We start from the raw sequence: 21,943 nt of genomic DNA on the forward strand, positions 1-21,943 counted from the left end.
AGTGGATCCACGGGGAGGGATGGCTTTGATCTTGTAGATTTTGCTTAAAATACCTTTTAGAGAACTGGGACCTGCTGCAGGCTGTGGGAGCTCTAACAAGTCTTGGTGTAATCAGATTTTAATTTACTGTAATCAAGGCAAGGAAGGCTCAGTCCTTGGAAAAGCATTGAGTTAAACACCTTCAAAGAGCCAAGTTGAGAAGTCAGTGTTCAAAAACATGGCAGAGAGAAGTGTTCTGACATTACAGTTCTTTATTTGTTTTTGAGTCCACGATCTATACAGGTATTTACAAGGCATGGAAATGGATAACAGCACAAAATACAATTGAGGTATAAGCTAAGAGCACAGTATGTCATGTTTCAATAAATATAATTCAAAATTTGTAAACTAAGTGACCAGATAGATGCATCTTGTCTACTAAAACCATATAAAATATCTGTTAAATCTCACGTGAGGTAGAGGACAGTTTTGTGTGTCATGTGATGCAACCACAGCAACGCTGACAATAAGACTGTACATCATTGGCAAAGTATTAAAAATTGTTGAATGCACTGATCATTTTTCACAGGCTTTTCTATGGTTTCAGAATTGTCACTCAACCTGTTGCCTTGAGCTAACATGGACTCAGCTGTTTTGCAGCTACTTTCTGTCATTTGAGAGAATTATACTGGCATGTCAACAGCAATAAATACTTTAGAGAGTGAGGATGAAAACACAAAAAATGTTCTGTCAATCACAGAAAGCAACGTGATGGCAACAAAATATTTCAGACCAACTTTTTATTATTTCCTAGAATTCGTTTAAATACAGTACAGCTGTGCTTTCCTTTAAGTGAGGTATCTCTTAGAAGAAAAAAAAATTCAATTGATATCGTTACACTAAATTAATTTTCAAATAGCAAAATTTTATACCGTGTTTGCTGTGCTTGATGAAGTGCTTAAAACTCATTTTTCAAGCATTTTCCAACTGAACCACTAACCCTGAAAAAACCAATTTGCTAAGTAATGGAGACACACTATAAAATCATCGTGCAATTCGTAAGCAATAACTGCTTTCACAAAAGCTAAAAAATGACTGCATTTTTTAAAATAGATATATGCAGCAAATAGAAAATTCTACAAGCTTTCTGTAAAGAAAACCAATGAACACTCACACTACAAATGTAATGAGCAAAAAGAAAATTGAAATTTGCAGCTTCCTGCTGCTTACTATCAATGGCTTAAATAAAATTACCAAAATATTGCAAGCACAGATTAATAGGTAGGAGAAATTACGTCTTTTGTAGACTTCACCATGTTATAGAAAACTCTGTTGTGTGGATTAATTACACGAATTAAGTGCAGAAAAAATACAAAGTTGTTATCTTTACTGACAATCAAAATATATACTCTACAAACAAGTGAATTCTAGGCAGCTGACCACGACAGCATTTCGAGGCCAACTTCCCAACTAATGCTAGGAAAGGTTTCCAAAAATTTCATAACACATTCTAGCTATCCCCTCCCCCAATACAAAACAAGAATGTATGAATAAAACATTGTGACTTCTAAAATACAGGCCAAGACTTATTTCTTTTCAGGCCACCAATAGCTTTATGCTCCCACCCAACTTTTCCTACATCACTAATTGCATTATGCCTTTACTATGTACAGATGGTTTTACACCTAAGCTAGCAATATATTAAATATAGAATAAAATTAGTTTAAGAATGTGAAACATAACTACATTCATCTAAATACTCCAACTGAATGATATGCTTTACAAAAAACTAAAACACAGGCTTAATTAAGTTTGGAGATTTAGATAAAAATCTCTTTCATTGAGGGACACCTGGTTACACTGTGAGTGAGGTGTTTCCAGACTGCCAAAATTACAAGAGTTTTACGCTCTAAGCTCTCATATTTTATTGATTAAAGTATACAAACCATGTTAAACTTCTCTTTTATAAAAGTATAGGAGTAAATTAGGTATTCACTCCCAATCCTACTTATTCCAAAAGGTGCACTAGGCAACTTCCATCTTGGTGTAGGTGTTTAAGAAAGCAACTTTCAAATTATAGACAATTTTAGGGCTTTGTTCTACAGGCTTCATGTCACAACTACCTGGGAAAATTACTTCTTGCCTGAAAAGATCAGCAAGCAATGACTGAAGGCAAACCAAATAATACATAAAATGAGCATGCTGTGACTAAAAGCAAAGACCTAATGACTGATTTAGTCTCTACCATTAAGTGTGCACTTAAGTGAGGGCCCTCAAGTGTGCATTCCAAGTTCCTATGTCAGGCTGTAAAATGAACCATTCAACAGAATTAGGATAAGGTAGCAAAAAAAAGTCAACATATATTTTTTTCTAAAACTTAAGAGCATTATTTACAATTTACTAGAAAACTATTTTTCACAGACTATGAGCACACAAAGGTCTATGGCACATTTATGTATACATTATTACTTAAAATCAGTATAAAATTAAGTCTACACATATGAAAATTGTTTATGTTACGTCAAGAGCCTGAAAGTAGTATTTAAGAATTTAAAGAGGATTACAATAATTTAAAATGCATTCTAACTTCAGATTACCTAAATGGAATATTTACAAAGCTATTTTTAAGGTCATTTTAATAAATGTTCCATTGGCTTTACCGGCCAGATGTTCAAAAATAATTAAGAGGGCCTTATCTGCAATTGGAATTGGTGAAACTTCCTACAGCTGCCAGAGTTCTTGCAACAGTGAAGATTTTGGTACCAAGGATGGCCCCCTTTTTACTGGTACAAAGGATGGCCACAGCATTTCCAGAGCCTCCAGCAGTGACCCAAGGGCTGGCTGAGGCACAGGAATCTGGGCTGCACCAGCCCTCCATGGCCACTGCTGAACAACCACTGGCCAAGGGGAACATCTGAGCAGGACAAGAACACAGACAAAACCTGAATGGAAATGGAATATTCACTATCCTACTAATAGAATAATCCCAGCAGGGTTCCAAACATCCAACAGCTCAGCTAGAAATACTGTGGTGCATCACCAACTGCAGCTGTGAGAATGAGCTGTGGCTCTACCCACACCCAATCCTGAGCCTGCCCCACAACCCCAAGAAGCAGCACAGAGGGACTCTCTCCATCCTCCAGCAGCACCCAGGTGGAACTTCCCCAATTCCCAGCTCATCCAACACAGGATCTGCCAATCCCAGTGGACAGCCTCACGCTCTGCTCCCCAGCCAACACACCTCTGGCAACGCTCCTGCCTGCTCTCCCTGTGCCCATGGGTCTGGTGGCTGGACAACAAAACATTGGTGGTGTTTTCAAAACAAGTGGTGCACACACAACCAGAACCATTGAGTCAGCTCCTCTCCCTCCAAACCAAGCTGCAAAGACAGGACTTTTCCTTTTTAGTTTGTTTTTTCTTTTTTTCTTTTTTGTTGGTTTTCTTTCCAAAGGAAAAATCTGGAGATGGGAGCTGAAGAAGAGAAAAATATAATGCTGGTATTCTTTTCCAGCAGGGAGTGGAACTAGATGATCTTTAAGACCCCTTCCAACCCAAACCATTCTATGATTCTTGACACTGACAAAAAAAATTTTTTTCATCTAACTTGCTTTACTTGTCAGTGTAAATATGACACAGAGCTCATTAAAAAAAATTGTACAATTATTTAAAAAATCATTCTAATACTCTGTGACATTTAATTTCCCACCTCATTTCTCATTCAATTTAAAGATATGTGCAATTTTATCTTTCTCTGTGATATTCAGTCTTGTTATATCACTAACAGAGAAACAAAAAAGGAGTTTTCAGTTTTGCTAGTTGAGGGGAAAAAAAAAAAAATCAGTGTAGGCTTTTACTAGTGGTTTCATCCAAAATTAACTGAATTATTAAGAGAATATTAAACTCAAGTACCTCAAAACCAGAAACTAAAAGCACAAGTTAAAATTATGTCATGAAACACCAGAATTACTAAAATATTCCTATCACTGACATGATCAGCTGACATCTGCCAGCTGTATCCAATTTTTTGGAGAGAAGTGCAAAAAAGTTTTTCTTCATCCAGCTTTAGCCATGCATTTAACCCACTAGGAACCAGACTTCAGAAGTACTCAGACATTATATATATACATAAAACAGTAATTCTGTACAATTACACATTTCCCAATGTTATAGCTTAACAAACATGCTGTATTTTCTTAATTCATGGTAACCCTACCATGCCATTCAAATACAGAGACTATCAAAATGATTTTTCAAAGTGCCATACCTCAGAATTTTATATTTTAAGCTATGATCACAATGTCAGTTAAGGCCTGTTCTATGTGATGAAAGAAAAATCCACAAGTTGGCAAGAAGGTCAAAGTGTGGAGGCTTAGGGTACTGAAGAAATTAATACATACTCCTTAATAAATATTCTTTTTTGTGAAAGCATTAATATCTGAAAAACAGTTAAGTCAAGCTTTCTCAGTTTCTAAAAGGAAAAGCCCCACCTTTAAGCCTTTTATTAATGTTTCTTTCATATGTACTAGACAGAAAAAAACAGAAGAAAACTTGTGAATTTTTAACTTCCCAAGATTCCACTGTAATTGCAAATTTTTTTTAATTCACAAAACCAAACCAAAACAAAAAAACAACCCCTAATGTTTTAGAGCAGAGCAAGCAAGTGCTGGCTCTAACACTCCTTAGATTGATAATGAGTTGTTAAATAGACAATACTGAAAAGATCAGCTGACTTCACACAATGAAATTATGGGAAAAACTCATGCTGGTAAATTACTTTTGATACTCAATCATCAATCAGTTGTGGCAATTTTGAGCTCTGCCTTACAGACAAAAAGCTGCCTTTGCTCTCCTCAGTTCAGGAATATTTAATTCTCACTGAAACCCAAACTATTTAAGACCTTGAAGAATTGAGGATATTTTTAATGTACTTTTATAACTGGATGTGCAATTGATAGCAAAATAAAGATACCCACATATGTTTTAACAGACAATGTTAAAAGGTGTAGAGTCCTTAAGACTGCATTAGAAATAGACAGAAACTGGTCACTCTAAATCAAGAGTTTCGTATTTTTCATGGTTTGAGAAAAACACCAGTACAAATCAATGCAGATTTTCATTGGCTAGGAAAATCTAAAAATGTCTATCCCTATTTATTTATATCTATGTATACCTTCATCTGGACCTGTCTGGGAAATAGAGATCCAGAGAGAACACTTTTTCTCAGCACACAAAAATTGTTCACAATCATTAAAACCAAAACACCCTGTTTGAAGGACACAGTCATGCTTCCTCTTGCAACTTCTATTTTCCTTTCCCATTCTTTGAAGATTTCAGGATCTGTAGCTTCAATTCCTTTATCATCATCTCCAACTTTTCCCGGGCCTCTCGTTCCTGTCTCAGTTCATCCTGGAGCTCCTGTCTATCTGCTTCTGCATGATCCAACCTCTGCCTCAACTCTGCCAGCTGAGAAACACAAGAGACACAGAGTAAATTTTAGCAAACATCAAAGGGTCACAGATGGCCACTCTATCCATCCAAGTATTTCAGTCCACCAGAATTATAAGTAAGTGCACAATTCAGTTATCAAGAATTAGCAAACAATACCAATGTGCAAAGTTGCATAAACATCATACTATAATTTAAAAAATGAGAAAATCTAATTTTTAAATGCATATAAGTTGTAGCTATATGAACTGTCACACATAACACACAGAATCTGTTGGGAAAAACTGTGATGATGTTTGCATTGGATGTGTGACAAATCCCAGAACAAACTGCATTTTTTCATTTCCCAGGTCCATTTCCCTTACCTGACAAAAATATTACTTCCTTATTTCAAAGCCTGAATGTATTTCTAGAAGAAACAAAATCACCAACACTGTTTTCTGATATTCCTCAGCATAAATGAAATATTCAGAAAATCTTGAACATAACCATCTGTGTGTGTATGTGTTCAAATATAAACCTGAGTCCACACAAATGTTTTTGTGATATATTTTGTGTTTAAACACAGAAATTAAGTATTCTTCTCCTCTTCAGAATACAGCAAGGTTCAAACTTGCTAGAATGTCACCAAAATTATTTACAGTGACATCTGGAAACATCTTTTCAAGTGTGGGAAAGTTCCTTATTGCTTATAGTATACTGCCAGCAGTTAAAACAGGGAGGAGACTGAAAAGCAGCTATATTCTCTCCCATTGATCCATGGGGTTATTTCTTACTAAAAGACCATCCAATTTATTTATAATTTATTACAATTTAATTCCATCTTAAAAAACCCTGGTGTACATCATCACTAAGCATCCCTCTCACTGAGAATTAGGAAGACAACTCATCTGAAGGAAAGAGCAGGAACACACAGGGTATTACTGGTGTTCACCAAGTGCTACAGAATGTACTGGGTGAAGGGATAGTTGTGCTGGTTTTAGAGAAACACCACACTCCATCCCCCCTTCAATCAGAAATACTTCAGCAATTCTTGGCCAACAACAGGCTGTTAATGCAAGTGCTGACTGCACAAGTGCTGCAGTGCAACAGTGCCCACTGCCTGCATGCTGCAACACGCCTGGCTTTGACTTCCAGCTCTAAGGAAAGGCTCCAGGACTGGTTATTCTGCCTTACTCTGACTGACAGGGTGAAGCAAACATTTCAATAAAGAAGTCAAAAAAGGGGACAAGACAGTGCATATTCAGGCAGGTCTAGAAAGGAGAAGAGACTTTTAAGCAAGCTGCAAATACCAAATTCTTAATTCTGTTTAATGCACAAGGATTCCTCTCAGTCCACAGTTCTCAGACAGAAAAGGCAGCCTGGGCACCTGGTTCAAGAACACATCAGATTAAGGCTTTTTTAAAATGCTGTATACATAGCTTGGGAAAGTTCTCTGTTCCTAAGACCTCTGTTTAACTCTGGTGCTTCTTGGAACCAGAATCTACTGCAAGATGTGATAAATGGGAAAAAAAAGGTTCAAATTATACATTGTGAATAGATCCACCACAGAGGTAATAACAGAGTAAACTTTTACATAAGGAATGTATGTAGTTTTCAAAGTCTAACTTCAAAAGCAACACACAACCAATCTCCTTGGGGAACAATCCACAGTTTTCACCCTCCAAAGGGAGTAAGCTGCACGAGCCCTATAAACCATGCTGTACATGATGATCTCCATAAATTAGAACACGTTGTTACTTGCACTAACAGGGCTTGTACCAGATGTTTAGTAAATCAGGCCTTAGTCAGAGAGGATTATTTCTGGCAGCAAAGGCCAGGAATCAGTGGAGTGGGATGTCATGAAATTAAATTCATGAGAAGGATTTATGATGCGAGTCTCTGCCCTACTCACCAAAAATACCAAAACCTGTCTCTCAAGTAGTGCCTGTTTCTCAGTTTGACTCAGTCTGAACAGGAAATATACACAGTTGTGAACAAAGGACCACAGAGCTTTACTGAGCTCAAGTTTTAGACTTTATTCAGTTTAAAACTGAGCCTGTTGAGATTAGTTCTCTGTGATATGGTGCAAAATTAAAAAAAGTTAATCATAACTACGGCTGATTTTTAAAAGGGGCATTCCAAGGTTCCCTTTATCATTAACTATATTTTTTCCCATTGGAATAGCCTCCTACATAAAGAAGCAATAGTAAAAGCTAAAAGGAAAGTGAGAGGAAAAAACAACTCCATAGGTTTTGACATATGAATCCAAGAGGCTAGAATGAGAGACACCAACACGATTTTCATTTCCAAGAAATGTCTTGGCCAAATGTTTTGGTAGAGCCCAGAAGGGGCTCATCAGATACTGCAGAAGGTTCTACCACCAAGGAATATGAGGAGCAGCCAGGTATGCTGCTAATCTGACAAAAAGAAGGTTCAGAGGTTTGGAACTTTTTTTTTTACATAAAATAATAATAATGTCTAAGTCTGTATCACGGGCAAGCCCATATACATTAAAAACAGAATTTATTTTAAATGAGGATGCAACAGACCTCATGTTTAAGTTTCTGTTTAAGTATCATATGTTTCTGTAAGTTACATTCTGCCTCAGTTTCAATTAAGGAACAGGAAAATAAATATTGCTGTCACTGACCTATTTTGGTATCTGTCTGCGGTGTCAGAACACACAGAAAAAAAAACCCTTAAGGTGGCTGAACAACACCTTCACAATTTCCTGATACACTAAACATGTTCTGTTTGAAACAAACCTTCCCTTCTCACCTGTGCTGCATATTCAGCTTCTTTATCTTTTTCCAAATTGGAGTCACAGCTACATTTTTGCTTCATCACTTGGTCCAGTTTCTTCTCCAAGTCTCTCTGCTCAAAATAAAATTCTTCCATTCTTTGTGCATGCTCTGCTTGCAAACATTCGAGTTCTTTCTGTAAATTCTGCTGCTCTTCAGTCAGTTCCTTCATAGCTTTAGAGCTGCTTAACATTTCCACTTCCTGTAAAGAAAGATCAAGATCACATACTCCTTCCTTCTAACACCAGAAAAGTTAAAAAACCTCAATTTAAAAGTGTTTCTGGAACCAATGAGGCCAAAAAGACCATTTGTAACTACCAATAACAACAGCCTGATAATGGTAATATCTACTTATCTATGACAGCATGGAATTCTGTAACATGCATTCTAATTTTTAAGAAATTAATTTTACTTCCAAGTACATGGAGCTTTCAGAAACAAATTTGCATTCCCAGCAGTGAACCTCAGGAAGCAGAAGCACTGATTCATTTGAAGATGGTAAAACAAAATGAAAGAAAACAAAATGAAGTGTTTGATTTATTTGTCCACTGACATTTTGTTATTTTTAAACACGTATTTTTTTTAAACTTATCTACAAGCTTTACCTCCAACAGCAGAACAACTTTGAAGCAGCAGCTCTAGGGCCTTATCTGAGCTCCTAGATTCTGAGATTAACATTTAAATTAAAATAAAATAAATTAAAATATTAGCTGTGTTCCACGGATGTAAGAAGCAAAGACAGTATTTCACTGAATTCAGAAAACAGAAAAGTCACAAACAAACCCCAGCTTCTAAAATAATCATTATTAAAGAAAAGACTAAAAATAAAATCCCTAAAAGCACGGTTTAGCAAATGGGAATGGGAAAGTGGAGTTCTTTTTTATACAGGGCATTGATAAGACCATTCCTAGAATACTGATATCTGCATCTTTAAAAACCTGAAAACTGAGAAATTTTAGAGACTACAGCAAAAGCACGAGCTCCTTAGACCCAGCAGCTGCAAACTGAAGAGACACCACTTATTAGAGGGCTCAAAACTCATGAGCATAAGGGATATTGAAGATTTGGTGTCTGGATTTAAGAGAGAAAGATGATCTGTGTGCTCTGGAGTTTCTAAATGATGCAATCTGGGATGCTGACTGAGGAGCCAGCAATCCCACAGCTGCCCAGGGAAATGCACTCAGACTGCCACGGTACCATTTGGAGCTGCTGCTTCCTCCGCAAAATCGTGTTCAGCTTCTCCTGCTGCTTGATGTAGGTTTTCATGACTTCTTCCATGATCCTTCCCTTGTCATCCTCACAGCTGATGTCCTTCATGAGGGTGGGGGACAAGGTTCGTGCATCAGCACCTCCCTCAGCACGGCCAGAGTCCCTGGTGATTTTGGAAGAAACGCGCTCAGACTTTGCACCTCTCGCAGAACGAGTTGACACAGGAGGATCTATACAGGAGAAAACAGAGAACAATAATCACAGAAAGTTCAAATTCCAGAGTGAAAAAAATGCAAAGAAAACCGAGATTACAAAAAGGTGGGGGGAATTTTTGGAAACCTGAAGTGACATCACAAAATTCTAGCTCAGTGTAAAGCTCTTCAAAATTCCGTGGTATAAAAATCAAAGTCTTCAATATAATTCTCACTACTCACCTAAATGTTTATTTGGCTGCTCCACCCCAGTCTTCAAGTCAATTTTTTCCTGTTCTTCAAGAGAAAGCTCTGGATAGGAGGCAGCTTTTTTGTGCTTTCCACTACTGAGCTTCTTCTCTGACTGCCCAGGTGAGGATTTATTAACTTCTGAAGCTTTTACTGATGTTTTTGCAACATCCTTATATTGAGATGCAAGAGACACATTCGGGGCAACCACTTTGTCACACATATAAAGGTAGTAACTGAAAAAACAGCAGAAGAGCAAAATTCATAGTGAAAGGTAAGACATAATAAAAGATGGCTGGTTAAGAGCAGTAAGTTTAATTTAACATGAGTTCAAACTGTGAAAGCATCAATGAAAAATAAGCATGTCTTTTTTAAATTTTCCCTATGCAAAAGGAAAGCCTAACAACCCACCTAATCTCTACTGAGTAGATCATCTAGATAAGGTTTTGAGGCTGTCAAACAAGCAGATTTTTCAAAATGGCTGATTTTTAAAAAATTACAGTAATTCATATGAAGGCTTCATTTAAATGCAAAGAGTGAAATTAGAATGCCACTGAATCCAGACTCTCCAGCATTTTCATAATCCTCATATTATGAGGATGGGCGGTGATCAGTGAAGTGGGAACGAGCACCTCACTGAAGTAACAAAGCTGTGTTCTGACAGTCCTGGGGCACATCTGAGACCAATGCTGGACCTTCCTTCCCAAGTACACTGAGCTGCACATTTGGATTTTCACAGCTCCTGGACTCCTGGGAGCATCCCTGTGTCCCACTCTCAGCCAACCACTCAGCCTAGTACAGAGGGAAGAGAGCCCCAGGTGTGCTCAGGTCAGTGCCAAGATCACCAGTGTCACTGGAGCTCCAACTGATGTCTTCAACACTTCCCTTTCTCCTGGTTCTGAAGGAAGGCACTGGCAGAAACAGAACATGAGGGCCCATCACAGAAGTTCCTCCACTCCCTTCTCTGCGTGGGAACCAGTGTGATTTGTGTGCACCAAAAAGGGTCTGCTCTGACCCAAATTCAGGACATGTGTAACCACAGGGGTGAGGGCAAGAGGAGTATCAAGAAAAACCATTTCCCTCACTGCTGCAGGTGACAAATTGGGTAAAGAGTCAAGGAAATGCACTTGGTTTCTAAAGCCAGGAAACCAGCCCACAGACAATTCAGCTGCAGCCCTTGTTCCACTGTGGGAGAAAGCCTTCAAACACCTCTTGGAAGTCTTTTCTGGAAGGAAATTAAGTTGTCCTCATAGTAAATAGGCCCTGTGCAGCTTTCCACATGCATGCATTGTATTGCAGTATGAAAGACACAGGTTACGTCTGTCATTTCTACTAAGAAAGGGGAAATTTTAATTACATTTCAATTGTATTGCCTGCTGAAGAACACCACGGGTCACAGCTTGAGTCTTATACCAAAAAACACTCATAAGCAGTTCATTAGTATTTACATTAAGAAATGCACAAAAATTTTGGGTTAAATTATTCCTGTGGGATACCTGAAGAGTTTTCCTAACAGTTCAGGTTGCAAATACATTTTTTTCAGTTTGAACTATCCCTAAATAGCCAAAAGGATTTGAACACTTGTAGTTCTACATAGGAAACTCAGTTACCTGGGGTGGAAAAAGGAAGGCGGTTGAGGATCAGTTTCCGCTTCTTGCTTTATAACTGGATACCACTGAGATAATTCCAGGTTCTGCTGTGGCTCTGCCTAAAGGAATTAAAATAAACTGGTAATTGAAACATGGATACAGGTTATTTACACTTTCATAAACACTCCTCAGAGAAATGGCATTTACACCATTAATACAGGTACACCAGAGAAACTGGAGCACTGGGAAATGGGGTGTCTTTGGCAAAGGTGCAGGGTGATGCAAGCCACAGAATTCTTTGATCTCCAATTTACCACTATGGACAAAAGAGCAATGAAATTAAAGAAAAACATCTTTAAAGACCTATCTAAAAGCTCTGCTGATTTTCCACAACTCTTCTAAACAAGCCTGGGAGAAAAGCAGAAACTAGGATTCCCTAAAGGTTGTAGGAGCCTTTTGTAATAATGTGCCTATATAAAGTAAGCAACTGCCAGATACTTTATCTCAAAATTAAATGGAACAGTGTGCTGGTGTTCCAGGGACAGAACTTTCTTCAGTCATCACAAATTTTTATAACACAAGTAGGCAAAGCTGCTCCCAGTAGCATGAAAATGCCATTCCCTTTGCAGCAGCAAACAGAATTTACTCAGGTACATCAGAATATATAATCCTAAAAACTTCTGTGTATTTTGCACTTGGAAGGCAATTCTTTTTCTGTGCATCTCGAGAAATGATTTTGGAACTACTCTTTACTAGAAATTCCTGGTGATACTGGTGCTCCCCTGCAAAATTGCTCTTAATTTCAAGTGGAAGGTGTCTCACCATAATATATTTACAATATTCTCAGAGCTAAGAAATTGATTGATAATTTTACTGTATTAGAACAGCCTTGGGACATGGGATTTTGGGTAGGGGTGTGGTTGGCTGACCCCAGGCAGCTGCCAGGCAGCCAAAGAGCTGCTCCCTCAGCACTATCCCCAGGACATGGAAGAGAAAAGAGCAAGAAAGCTCTTGGATGAAGATAAAGCTGGTTTAAGAGGTGAAGGAAAGAGAAAAACACAAGTGAAGGAAAGGGCATGGCTCAGTCCCTCCTCAGACAACTGCCCAGCCACCCTCAAACAACCTCCACCTTGGATGCCAAACCCTCTTTCTTCTCCTTCTATCCCAGGTTTTAGTAGCCAGAACATTGGCATGTTAACCACAAATCCAAAGCCCAGCACCATACAGGCTGCTACAAAGTCAACACCATTCCGGCCAGACCCAGTACCTTCCAGAAGCTGCTCAATTTAAAAACAGCCCATAAAGCTAAAAAAGTTAAATAATCCTGTATTGAAACCTTTATGTAGTGTTCTAGTATATTCACTTCTTATGTTCTATAGAATCAGAAAAGTTTGTATTTTCACACACTGGAATAGACCTTTAGAGAACTTCATCCCTGGCAGTGACACTGATGTGAGCTGAGCCATGGTCTGCACAATCCAATACCCCCAACCCTGGCAGGGACCAAACCCCACCTGCCCCATCCTGACCAGAACTCCCACCCCAGGAAACTCAGCTCTCACAATGAAACTGAAATTCAACTCCACCCCCACAGTTCCTCAAATCACTTCTAACACAGACAGAAAGGCAGGGAGGGCACAAGGAAGAGAAGCTCTGGAGTTGTAAAGTCATAAAAAGGCTTTAAATAAAAAAAGATTTGAAAAATCTCTCGAAAAACAGTTTCATCCTGACACTTGCCAAGTTTTTTCTACTTACTCAGATCATTCTAATAATTTAAATAATCACATATAATCTACTTATACTGCAGCTAGTATGCAGTGATCTGATTTTAGCTTCAGATCACATTTGTCCATATTTCAGGACTCACATTTTAACATGCTTATATATTTACACATGAAATTATCAGTTCATCTCTATTTTCAAATTACTAGGTCAGATTTTTGCTTTCTTTTTTTTTAACCTATTTCAAATGGAAACTGAATTTACCATCTACCTGTTAGTGTGAATCTTGCAAATGAATTTTATAGCATGCAATCAAATTTTTACTTAGGAAAGAAAATGAAATGTTACCATAAATAAATGAAGTCTTTTTCTAACAGGATTCTTCCCTCACCATTCAGGTAAATTAAATAAGGCATCTATTTATTTTTATATATATATATATATATATATATATATATATATATATAATTTCATTACCAAATAATTTATTTTAGATGCTCTTAAATAATCCTATAAACACAATAAGTTAAATTGAATTACTGTTAAAAAGGGTTACACGAAAAATTACTTATTTTTCTTAAAGGTTCGTTGGACAAAGCCGTTCTTTAAGGAAAAAAAATATATAGGTAAGTACTGGTTTCAGGGTAATCATTAAGCCAGTAGTTTTAGCAGAGATTGGATTTATAAACCCCCCCATCCACTGTGTCCAGCTCAAGGAATCAGCCTGAGAAGCAAGGCAAAGTTTTAGTGCAGAGATGATGAGAAACTGTCGCAAAGTCAAAGGGAACAAGGATCTGTCAGTGCAGGAATCAGCAGAGACTCGGTGACAGCTGTTCCATGAAGAGCAGGTGGATGTTGCACTGCAGCCTAGAACTCCACAGAAAATTGTGACAATCAAGCACACAGCTTATACAGCTTTCTTGTTAGCACAAAGAACAGAAAGGAATTAATCTCAAGAGTACTTTGCTCTTAAAATATTGAAACAAAAGTGTATTTGCACTGTGAGGTGAATAAACTCAGAGTGAAATGCTAAGGAGAAAGGCAAAGCATGGCATCCAGGATGCTACAAAGACTATGGGATTTAATTAATTCATTATTACTAGATGGGGAAAGACCTAGCCAAGGGCAACTGTTCTTCCTGGGTCCTCCAAGACAAGCACAAAGGATGTGTCAGCACTTCTGAGGACTGACTCAGCAAAGGTGGTGAGGAGGTGACAGAACAGCAAACAGAACATCCTGCAATAAATTCCCCTAGGAGTGCAAGGAAAGGGAATGTCTACGTGTTGTACCTGATACCTGAAATGAGGAAAAGAAGTTGTGGCTGCTCCATCCCTGGAGCTGTTCAAGGTCAGGCTGGATGGAGCTGTGAGCAATGTGGTCTAGTGGAAGGTGTCCCTGTCCAGGCCAGGGGTGAAATGAGATGATCTTTAAGGACCCTTCTAAACTAAACCATTCTGTGATTCTCTGAAGCAGCCTAAGCTCCCCCAGGACAAGGAAAGGGAAACTGTACTTCAGCACTGCCCTCTTAAGCTTTTTTACTCTTTTCTACTTCCCAGATGAATACCCACAGGATGAAAAAAACCCCAAAACCTCCCTCACCATTGTACTTTGCTCAGGTTTTCACAGCTTCTGACTCTGTTTTCACATATTGCTTTGTAAGAAAGAACTACACAGGTCTGCAACACAAGACTGCAGAAAGTTTTACAATTTCATTTGCATCAGTCCAGTCCAAATTACTGCCACTGCTCATTTCAGCTGGGGTTTTTTCATCTTTGCAGATGAAACTGAAAGATCTCATTGTCTGAAATCTGCTGCTGTGGGAAGAAAAGCTGCATTTATAGGTGTGAACATGGAAGAATATTTCCACTGATGCATCCACCATGCTGTAGTTCCTTTCTTACACTGGCCTTGCAAGAATAAAGACCGACATGTCTTTATCAGTTGAAAAGCAAAGCCTCTTTGCTAGGAGACTGCATCTTCAAATAATTCAATGTGGAAGCATGCCATACTGCAGACTTCCATGGGAATCTGCTGGTAAAATCTCTTCCTGCAGACTGGCACCACTGTAACAATACCTGTTACTACAGTCAGCCTTCCTGCAACACCAACTTTTCAGAAATTTGTGCTGAAAGGTGTCAGCTCATAGCACCCCTTTTTGGGCTCAACCATCTGTGCTGCTCTTGCTGCTATTTTGAAATCCACCACAAAACATCCAACAGGCAACATGGATTTATCATCAAACCAGCAGCCATCAAACAGACATAGAAACACTGAATACACTGAAAAGAAACTGTCATGGGGCAGAAACCATTAAAAGCCTATTAAAGTTTATACCCCAAAATTCTGTTTTCCATGAATGGGAACATCTACAATATTAATGTTTCTCTGCTGCTTGTCCTATTATTTAAAGTAGAAGCTCTCCAAGGGACAAATAAGCTCTGTATTTTGGAACCACAGCACAGACTTACAGCAGTATTTTAGGAAAAAATAAGATGTCTATTATTAACTATTGTCAAGATACCGGCCCACAGCTCATTACTTGGGCTGCTTAAAACCCCCTCTTTTTGGCATATTTCACTGCACAAGTGGTTTAAACAGAAAGCTCTTGCTGAACAAGCAGACTTTGGGATTCTGAACAGCCATTTAGCAAAGCACCAATACCCTGCACACAAGTCATGAGATGAGTGGCCAGCAAGCCAGGTTGCCATCCAGCCCACGTGTGCATGCTGGAGTACAAATAACAAATGAAGAATTCATTTGTAATACTTGATTTTCAAGCTCCTTTCTGCTTTGCTCAGCTACTGCAGCACACGCTGCATAAAACCTACTCAAAGGTCAAATGGGAGAACAAAAATTTTCACAATAGCCTGAATTTTCCAGAGTCTGTATACCTTAGGACAGAGCAAGAACCAACAAAGCCAAGCCAGCTCGAATGGTTACTTGCAGCCCAAAGAGGAAAGAAATTACCACCCCTCTTAACGAGAAATGTTATTTCCATGGTGAAGCTCTCTCAAATTTAACTTAGGCTTGATGTGACAAGTATTCCCACTTAGAAAAGCCAAGTAATGAGCTTCTAAAACAAGTATTTACGTGTGAGCAGAAAGAGATCTGGGAGTTTTACACCAGGTGAACTTACTTTGGACCGAGTTCTCTTCTGATTTTTCTCACTGAATTTCTCCTTCATTTCCTCCAAGAGATGCTTCAGCTCTCTCTCCTCTGATGTGCCCAGGTATTTTTGGTTAATGTGCAGGTAGCAGTGCCACTTGGCCGACTCAAACCCCCAGTGGCAGGTCCTCTTGTCCGGGGATCTGTGTGAATGCATCACGAAGGTCTGGGGTGAGAACATCCCGTAGCATTCCAAGCACTGGATACACGGGTCATCCGGGGCAAGGTAGAACTGAGGTGCAAACAACCCCTGGCATTTGCCCAGACATTCATGCTCTACTTCGAAGGCACTGCCAGTCTCTTTCAGCTGGGCCAAGGTGTTCTTACCAGGGAGGAAACTGCCACTTTGGGGAAAAGTGCGAGGGCGCAGTAAAGCATTGCATAGTCTCTGAGCGTCCGTCAGCGTGATGAGCCCACAGGACGGAGCATTGAACGGAAGAATTCCCAAAACCTTCAGAATGTGAAGCTGGTCAGAAGTGCACCTTGAGCAGTAGATATAGAGCTCATCACACACTGTGTTGATCTGCTGCAAGGAGAAGTCTCGGAGAACTGAATTCAACACTTGAGGCAGGCAAAGTCTTTTTTCTCCTCCGACTTTAAAACAAGAGATGGATTCCCCCTCCAGCAGGGTCTGCGTGAGTTCTGTGGAGCTGTCTGGAGGGATGAGCAGCGGACCAGAGAGGATTTGTGGTGATGGGAGAGGCAGGAAGACAGTGGGTGACATACTTTCCTGGGAATACCGAGCTGAAAAGGCTGCAGGTCCACCCAGAGAACTCTGGCTGCTTAGGTGGAATTGTGCCAACGTGTGTTTCAAACCTGGATTTAAACTCAAAGGCTCAGATAGAGAAGCACTGTTTGGCTTGGTGGTTTCCCCATCAGCCTCCACCGGAGTTTCATCATAGTCATCCAGGTTTTCCTTCTTTATTGTTGGCAATTTATTTATTACTACCTGTACTTTGTTATTTACATGCATTTCTGTCATTGCTTTTTTCAGTGGAGGACTCCCATCCTCTTGGATCCTGCTCCTTTTTTGGTCTGAAACCAGACCTAGAGGGAAGTTTATCTGTGGGCTTTCCATTGCTAAACGCTGAGCTTTAATTAAGCCAGTCCTGAATGTGCATTTTCTTGCTTTTTCATATAAAAAATAGTTTCATGTGATCTTGGATTACCTCAGGTACACCAAGCTGCACGCTCCTTTCATTTAAACATTACTTCTTCAGCATCCAACAGTAAAAACTGTAACCCATTTTGGATGTAATACCGTAAAATTACTAATGGAGAGGTTACACTATTTTCTTAGTTATTTGTTCAATTTTATAATATAAAAACCCCAATGCAATATGTATACAAAAGGTTTTCTTCATAGCCTAGCCACTACTTTACACAGTAGTCTTGTCCAGCAATTTAGTAAAAAACGATACGCTGATGTATGTTCATCCTCAATCGTTTTTTTCTTTAAAAAATATACTGTCTTTTCAAATAAGTCTCTATTTAAATATTAAAATAGAAAAATGGGCTCAGTTAGAAGAATGTCAATCTTAACGAAACTGATCCAAAACGTAGTTTAAGTTGTGTGAAAATTTTATTCAGCACTTTCAGCTCCCAGAGATCAAACACAATCTTAAGGGCTTGCTTTATTGTGCTGCCAGCTTTATGATTTCACCACCAACACCGTGACAGCTACTATGGCAGTTCACAAATAAATCCTGAAATTAAAGGCTGATCCAGAGTGACGGCAAAAACTAAACGTCCCTAGAGAGTCACCTTTTGCCCAGATGTCACTAGCGTGTGTCAGAATTCTCCCAGCCCAAGTTATTAGTAATAGAGGTGAGATCCAGGCCATGGGCTGAATGCATGCCGTGTGCTAGCACAGAGTTCTGCCCGTCCTTCCTGATAACCTGTGAAAGAGAGAGAGGCCATCACAAGCAATCCCAGAGTCTGCTCTGTACCTAAAGGGGCTTCAAGAGAGCTGGAGAGGGACTTTTGACAAGGGCAAAAGTGTGACAGGAGTCACAGGACAAGAGGGAATGGCTTTAAACAGAGAGGGAAGGTTTTGATTTGATACAAGGAAGAAATTATTCTCTGTGATAGCAGTGAGGCACTGGCACAGGTTGCCCAGAGAAGCTGTGGCTACCCCATCCCTGGAAGTGTCCAAGGCCAGGTTGGACAGGGCTTGGAGCACCCTGGGATAGTGGAAGGCATCCCTTCCCATGGCGGGGGAGGTCGGAAGATGAGCTTTAAAGACGCCCTGCAACCCAAACCATCGGGGATTCCCTGCCAGAGGCCGGGTGCGTTCCCCAGTAACTCGCGGAACACCGGGACAAGCCCCCGACCGACGGGCGACACCGGCGGGGGAGGGGGCGGTCCAGAACGGCTCTCCCGGCGTGCACGCCCGAAAGGACGGGCGGTCCGGCGAGCCGCGGGCCGGGCACCGGCCCCCCCCATCCCGGGCACCGACCCCTCGCCCCGCAGCCCCTCCCGGGACGCCGCATGCCGCCGCTCCCTCCCGCGCCGTGACTCACCCCGGCCCCGCCGGCACCGCTCCGGGCACGGCTCAGCCCTTCCCCCTCCCGCCGCCGGGCTCGCCCCTTCGCCCTGCCCGGCTCCCCGCTGTCCCCAGCCGTACCGTGCTGCTCCGCCGCCCCCGTGTCCCTGCCCCCCTCCCATCCCCGGTACCCCGCTCCCCCTCTCCCCGCCGCCCCCGCGCCGCCTCTCCGCAGCCGCCGCTCCCTCCCATCCCCCGGCGGGCGCACCCGCCCTTCCCCCACGGCTCCGCCGCCCCGCTCCCCGCCGTTCGCAGTAAGTTCCCCGGCTGCTCACCCGGCGCCGCGGGGGCTCCGGCGGCCGCGGGGAGCGGAACAGGCGCCGCGCTCGCGCCGCCCACCCGTGACCTCACTGCGGAGACCGAGACGGCGGCGGCGGCGGCGGCGCGCGGGCACGAACCCGCCGGCGGCGCGCGCCGGCCCCGCCCACTGTCTGGGGCAGCGGCGGGAGCGCCCGCCCGCCCCTCCCCCGCCCGCCGCCGCCTCAGCGCCGGGAAACCCGGCCCGGCCTCCCCCCCCCTGCCGCCCGCGGGGGAAGCGCAGGAAGATAAATTAAAAATTAAAAAGTATATATGTATATAATATACATTAAAAAGTGAATATACATGGAAAAGTGTTGTTTCTGCCCGGCTTCCCCTCAGCCCGCCCGGTCAGAGCCTGCCCCGCGCCGTCCTGTCGCCGTTCCCCTGTCGGAGGCCGAGAGGGGCCGGCTGAGGGACGGAGACGGAGCGGCAGTTGGGGCGGGGGGAGAGCGGCCATGGCAGAAGGGGAAAAGCCGGGCTGGAGGAGGGCCAGGCGCTGTCGGGGAGCTGTCGGGCGTGTCGCTCGCCTGAGGCGCGACGGCGGCGGCGGGCAGAGGCCGCCAGCCAGGGGCTACCCATGACTCAGTGTCCCTCAGTGACTGTCCCGCAGCGGGGCTCCTGCAAAGAGGGTCCCTCAGTGACTGTCCCTTCCTCAGTGAGAGTCCTTGAGTGACTGTTCCTCAAAGAGCGTCCCTCGGCAAGGGTCTCACGGAGACTGTCCCCCAGCGAGGGACCCCACGAGGGTGGGCTGTGCTCTGGCACCCCACTGCTGGGGACAGGGAGACGCGGGGAAGGCGGGACAGTGCGATGGTGCCTGTCCCCGAAGGAGTGTCACAGATCGCTCCCTCCAGCCATGGGCTCGCAGGAGATGATGAAGCCCAGGAGATGTTTTGGGAAGCGAAATGATCAAACCGCGGAGAGGCGGGGAAGATGCTCTTCAGGGACAGCTTAGTCGCTGTACAACTCGTTCATGTATTACAAGTTTCTTCTGCCTGCAAGAAGCCCAAAGCTTTTCAGTTTACATCTTTGTGAAGACAGCGCTTCAGCTGGGATTACGGCGCAATCCAATTTGCCGTTTCCTTTCATCCCACACAGTTACATATTTTGATGCGAGTACAAAAGCACAGCACATGAAAATGGGGCAGTTGTACAACCACCAAGCACCGCTTAGCACCGGCCAGCGCTGCCCGCGGCCGCCGAGATCCCTAAAGCCGTCCCAGGAGGATTATGGCACAGCCGCAGAACCTGCCTCGCTGCTGATCTGCTGAGAGAGGCCTTTGGTGCTCTTTAATCCTTGACTTCGCACCTTTGATATGCTCAGGTTTCCTCCGGGCTGGCTGCTGATGGGTAGGCCCTTGAGCATCACAGCAAAGCTGCTTCACGGGTCACCTCTTAACTCGCCACATCAGTTGCGGTATCTGCAACAATATCTACAATTTCTTTGGATCTGAGTGATCTGTAAGGCCTCTTCCAACCCAAACCATCAGGGTTTATAGAAAAGGAAACATTTTTGCAAAGAATGCTAACATCTACTACTTATTTATTAAGCAGATATAAGGGCTGCTTAAAAGCCACAACAATATGGCAGAATTAAATAAGATTTCTGAATCCACCAGCTTTTAGAGCTGATTCTGAAAGATAAGAACCTATGAGGGAACTGTCTAGGCATTATAGACATTCCTGTCTCCTTCACCCACTTGGACTTTATGACCCGATTTAAAAAAAAAAAAAAAAAGTCTCTTCAAATACCAATTAGTGAAATGCAATATGTCATAATCCCTTCCAAATTTACTGAAGAAAATGTAACATCTAACATTGGAGCTGGACTGATCAATGTCTGTGAGGAAGGCAACATATGTAGGCAGATATTCCATCTTTTATTAGACCTCCTGATGTCATGGAAGCTTAGGATTCAGTGGCATTGTCTAATTTGTTGATTTTTTTTTTTTTTTTTTTCAGGTTCTGCTGCAGAAATGTTCCATTTCAGGTTACAGATCTTGGTAACTATTGTACTGTAATGATAGTGTTGCTATAGAGCTACAATAATCAGGCGATGGAAGACAAAGTTTGTAGGTAGAGAATTGTCTAAAAAAAGGTGTTAGCTCTGCCTACTTCTACTGTGGACTGTGAAAAGCAGTTCTGAAGACACTGCACAACTAAAACCTGAGTTACAGACCTTTGCAAGTAGCAATAAAATGCACTAATAGCACAGGAGGAATCTTGCTTTGATTAATAAAGTGTCTGAATTTTCAAGAAGTGCTGAGGCTCTGGGGAAGCTCACAAACTTCCCTGATACACAGTCCCTGAAGATACACAATTTAACTATAAACTATACCCTGGAGAGCTCAATTTAACTGTGAACAAAGATGTGCATTTTCTTCTCTGATGAGATTATATTGTGCTTTTTAAAGAAAAAAAATCACTTTGGAAGTCATATTTAATAGTAAGTTGTAATAATTCAGACTCTTAGCTAATCTGTCATAGGAGGTCTCACTCTTGTAAAAGAGATATCCTATTACAGGTTGTGTTTTAAGCACAAAAGTTGATAGATTTTGGCAGACACTGCATCCTGCAGGACAAGTCACCGTGGGGACAGTGCACAAAATCCTTCAGCTCCTGAAGGACTTGAATTATTCCTCTGGTGTAAGAGGAGTATAAGCCCAGACACTTTACTCATCTTTAGAAGTCCAATGTGGACACAAGAGATTCCTGGTTCCATTTAGGCCTGAAAAAGCCACCTCCCACAAAAGCTGCACAGACCTGGGA

At 41.7% G+C, this 21,943-nt stretch overlaps 1 protein-coding gene across 1 annotated transcript; it reads right to left on the reverse strand.

Moving 5' to 3' along the window:
- Positions 1–233: 233 nt before the first annotated feature.
- SKIL (SKI like proto-oncogene) lies at positions 234–19,262 on the reverse strand. The gene is made up of 7 exons (XM_059855785.1): positions 19,153–19,262; positions 16,304–18,230; positions 11,467–11,564; positions 9,851–10,092; positions 9,405–9,646; positions 8,185–8,409; positions 234–5,442 (listed from the first exon to the last, which is right to left on the reverse strand). The coding sequence occupies exons 2-7, from the start codon at positions 17,408–17,410 to the stop codon at positions 5,281–5,283; spliced, it is 2,076 nt and encodes a 691-aa protein (XP_059711768.1). The 5' UTR covers positions 17,411–18,230; positions 19,153–19,262; the 3' UTR covers positions 234–5,280.
- Between the last annotated feature and the right edge of the window lie 2,681 nt (positions 19,263–21,943).

The sequence above is a fragment of the Haemorhous mexicanus genome, chromosome 10 (assembly GCF_027477595.1).
Source record: "Haemorhous mexicanus isolate bHaeMex1 chromosome 10, bHaeMex1.pri, whole genome shotgun sequence".
Taxonomy (NCBI): domain Eukaryota; kingdom Metazoa; phylum Chordata; class Aves; order Passeriformes; family Fringillidae; genus Haemorhous; species Haemorhous mexicanus.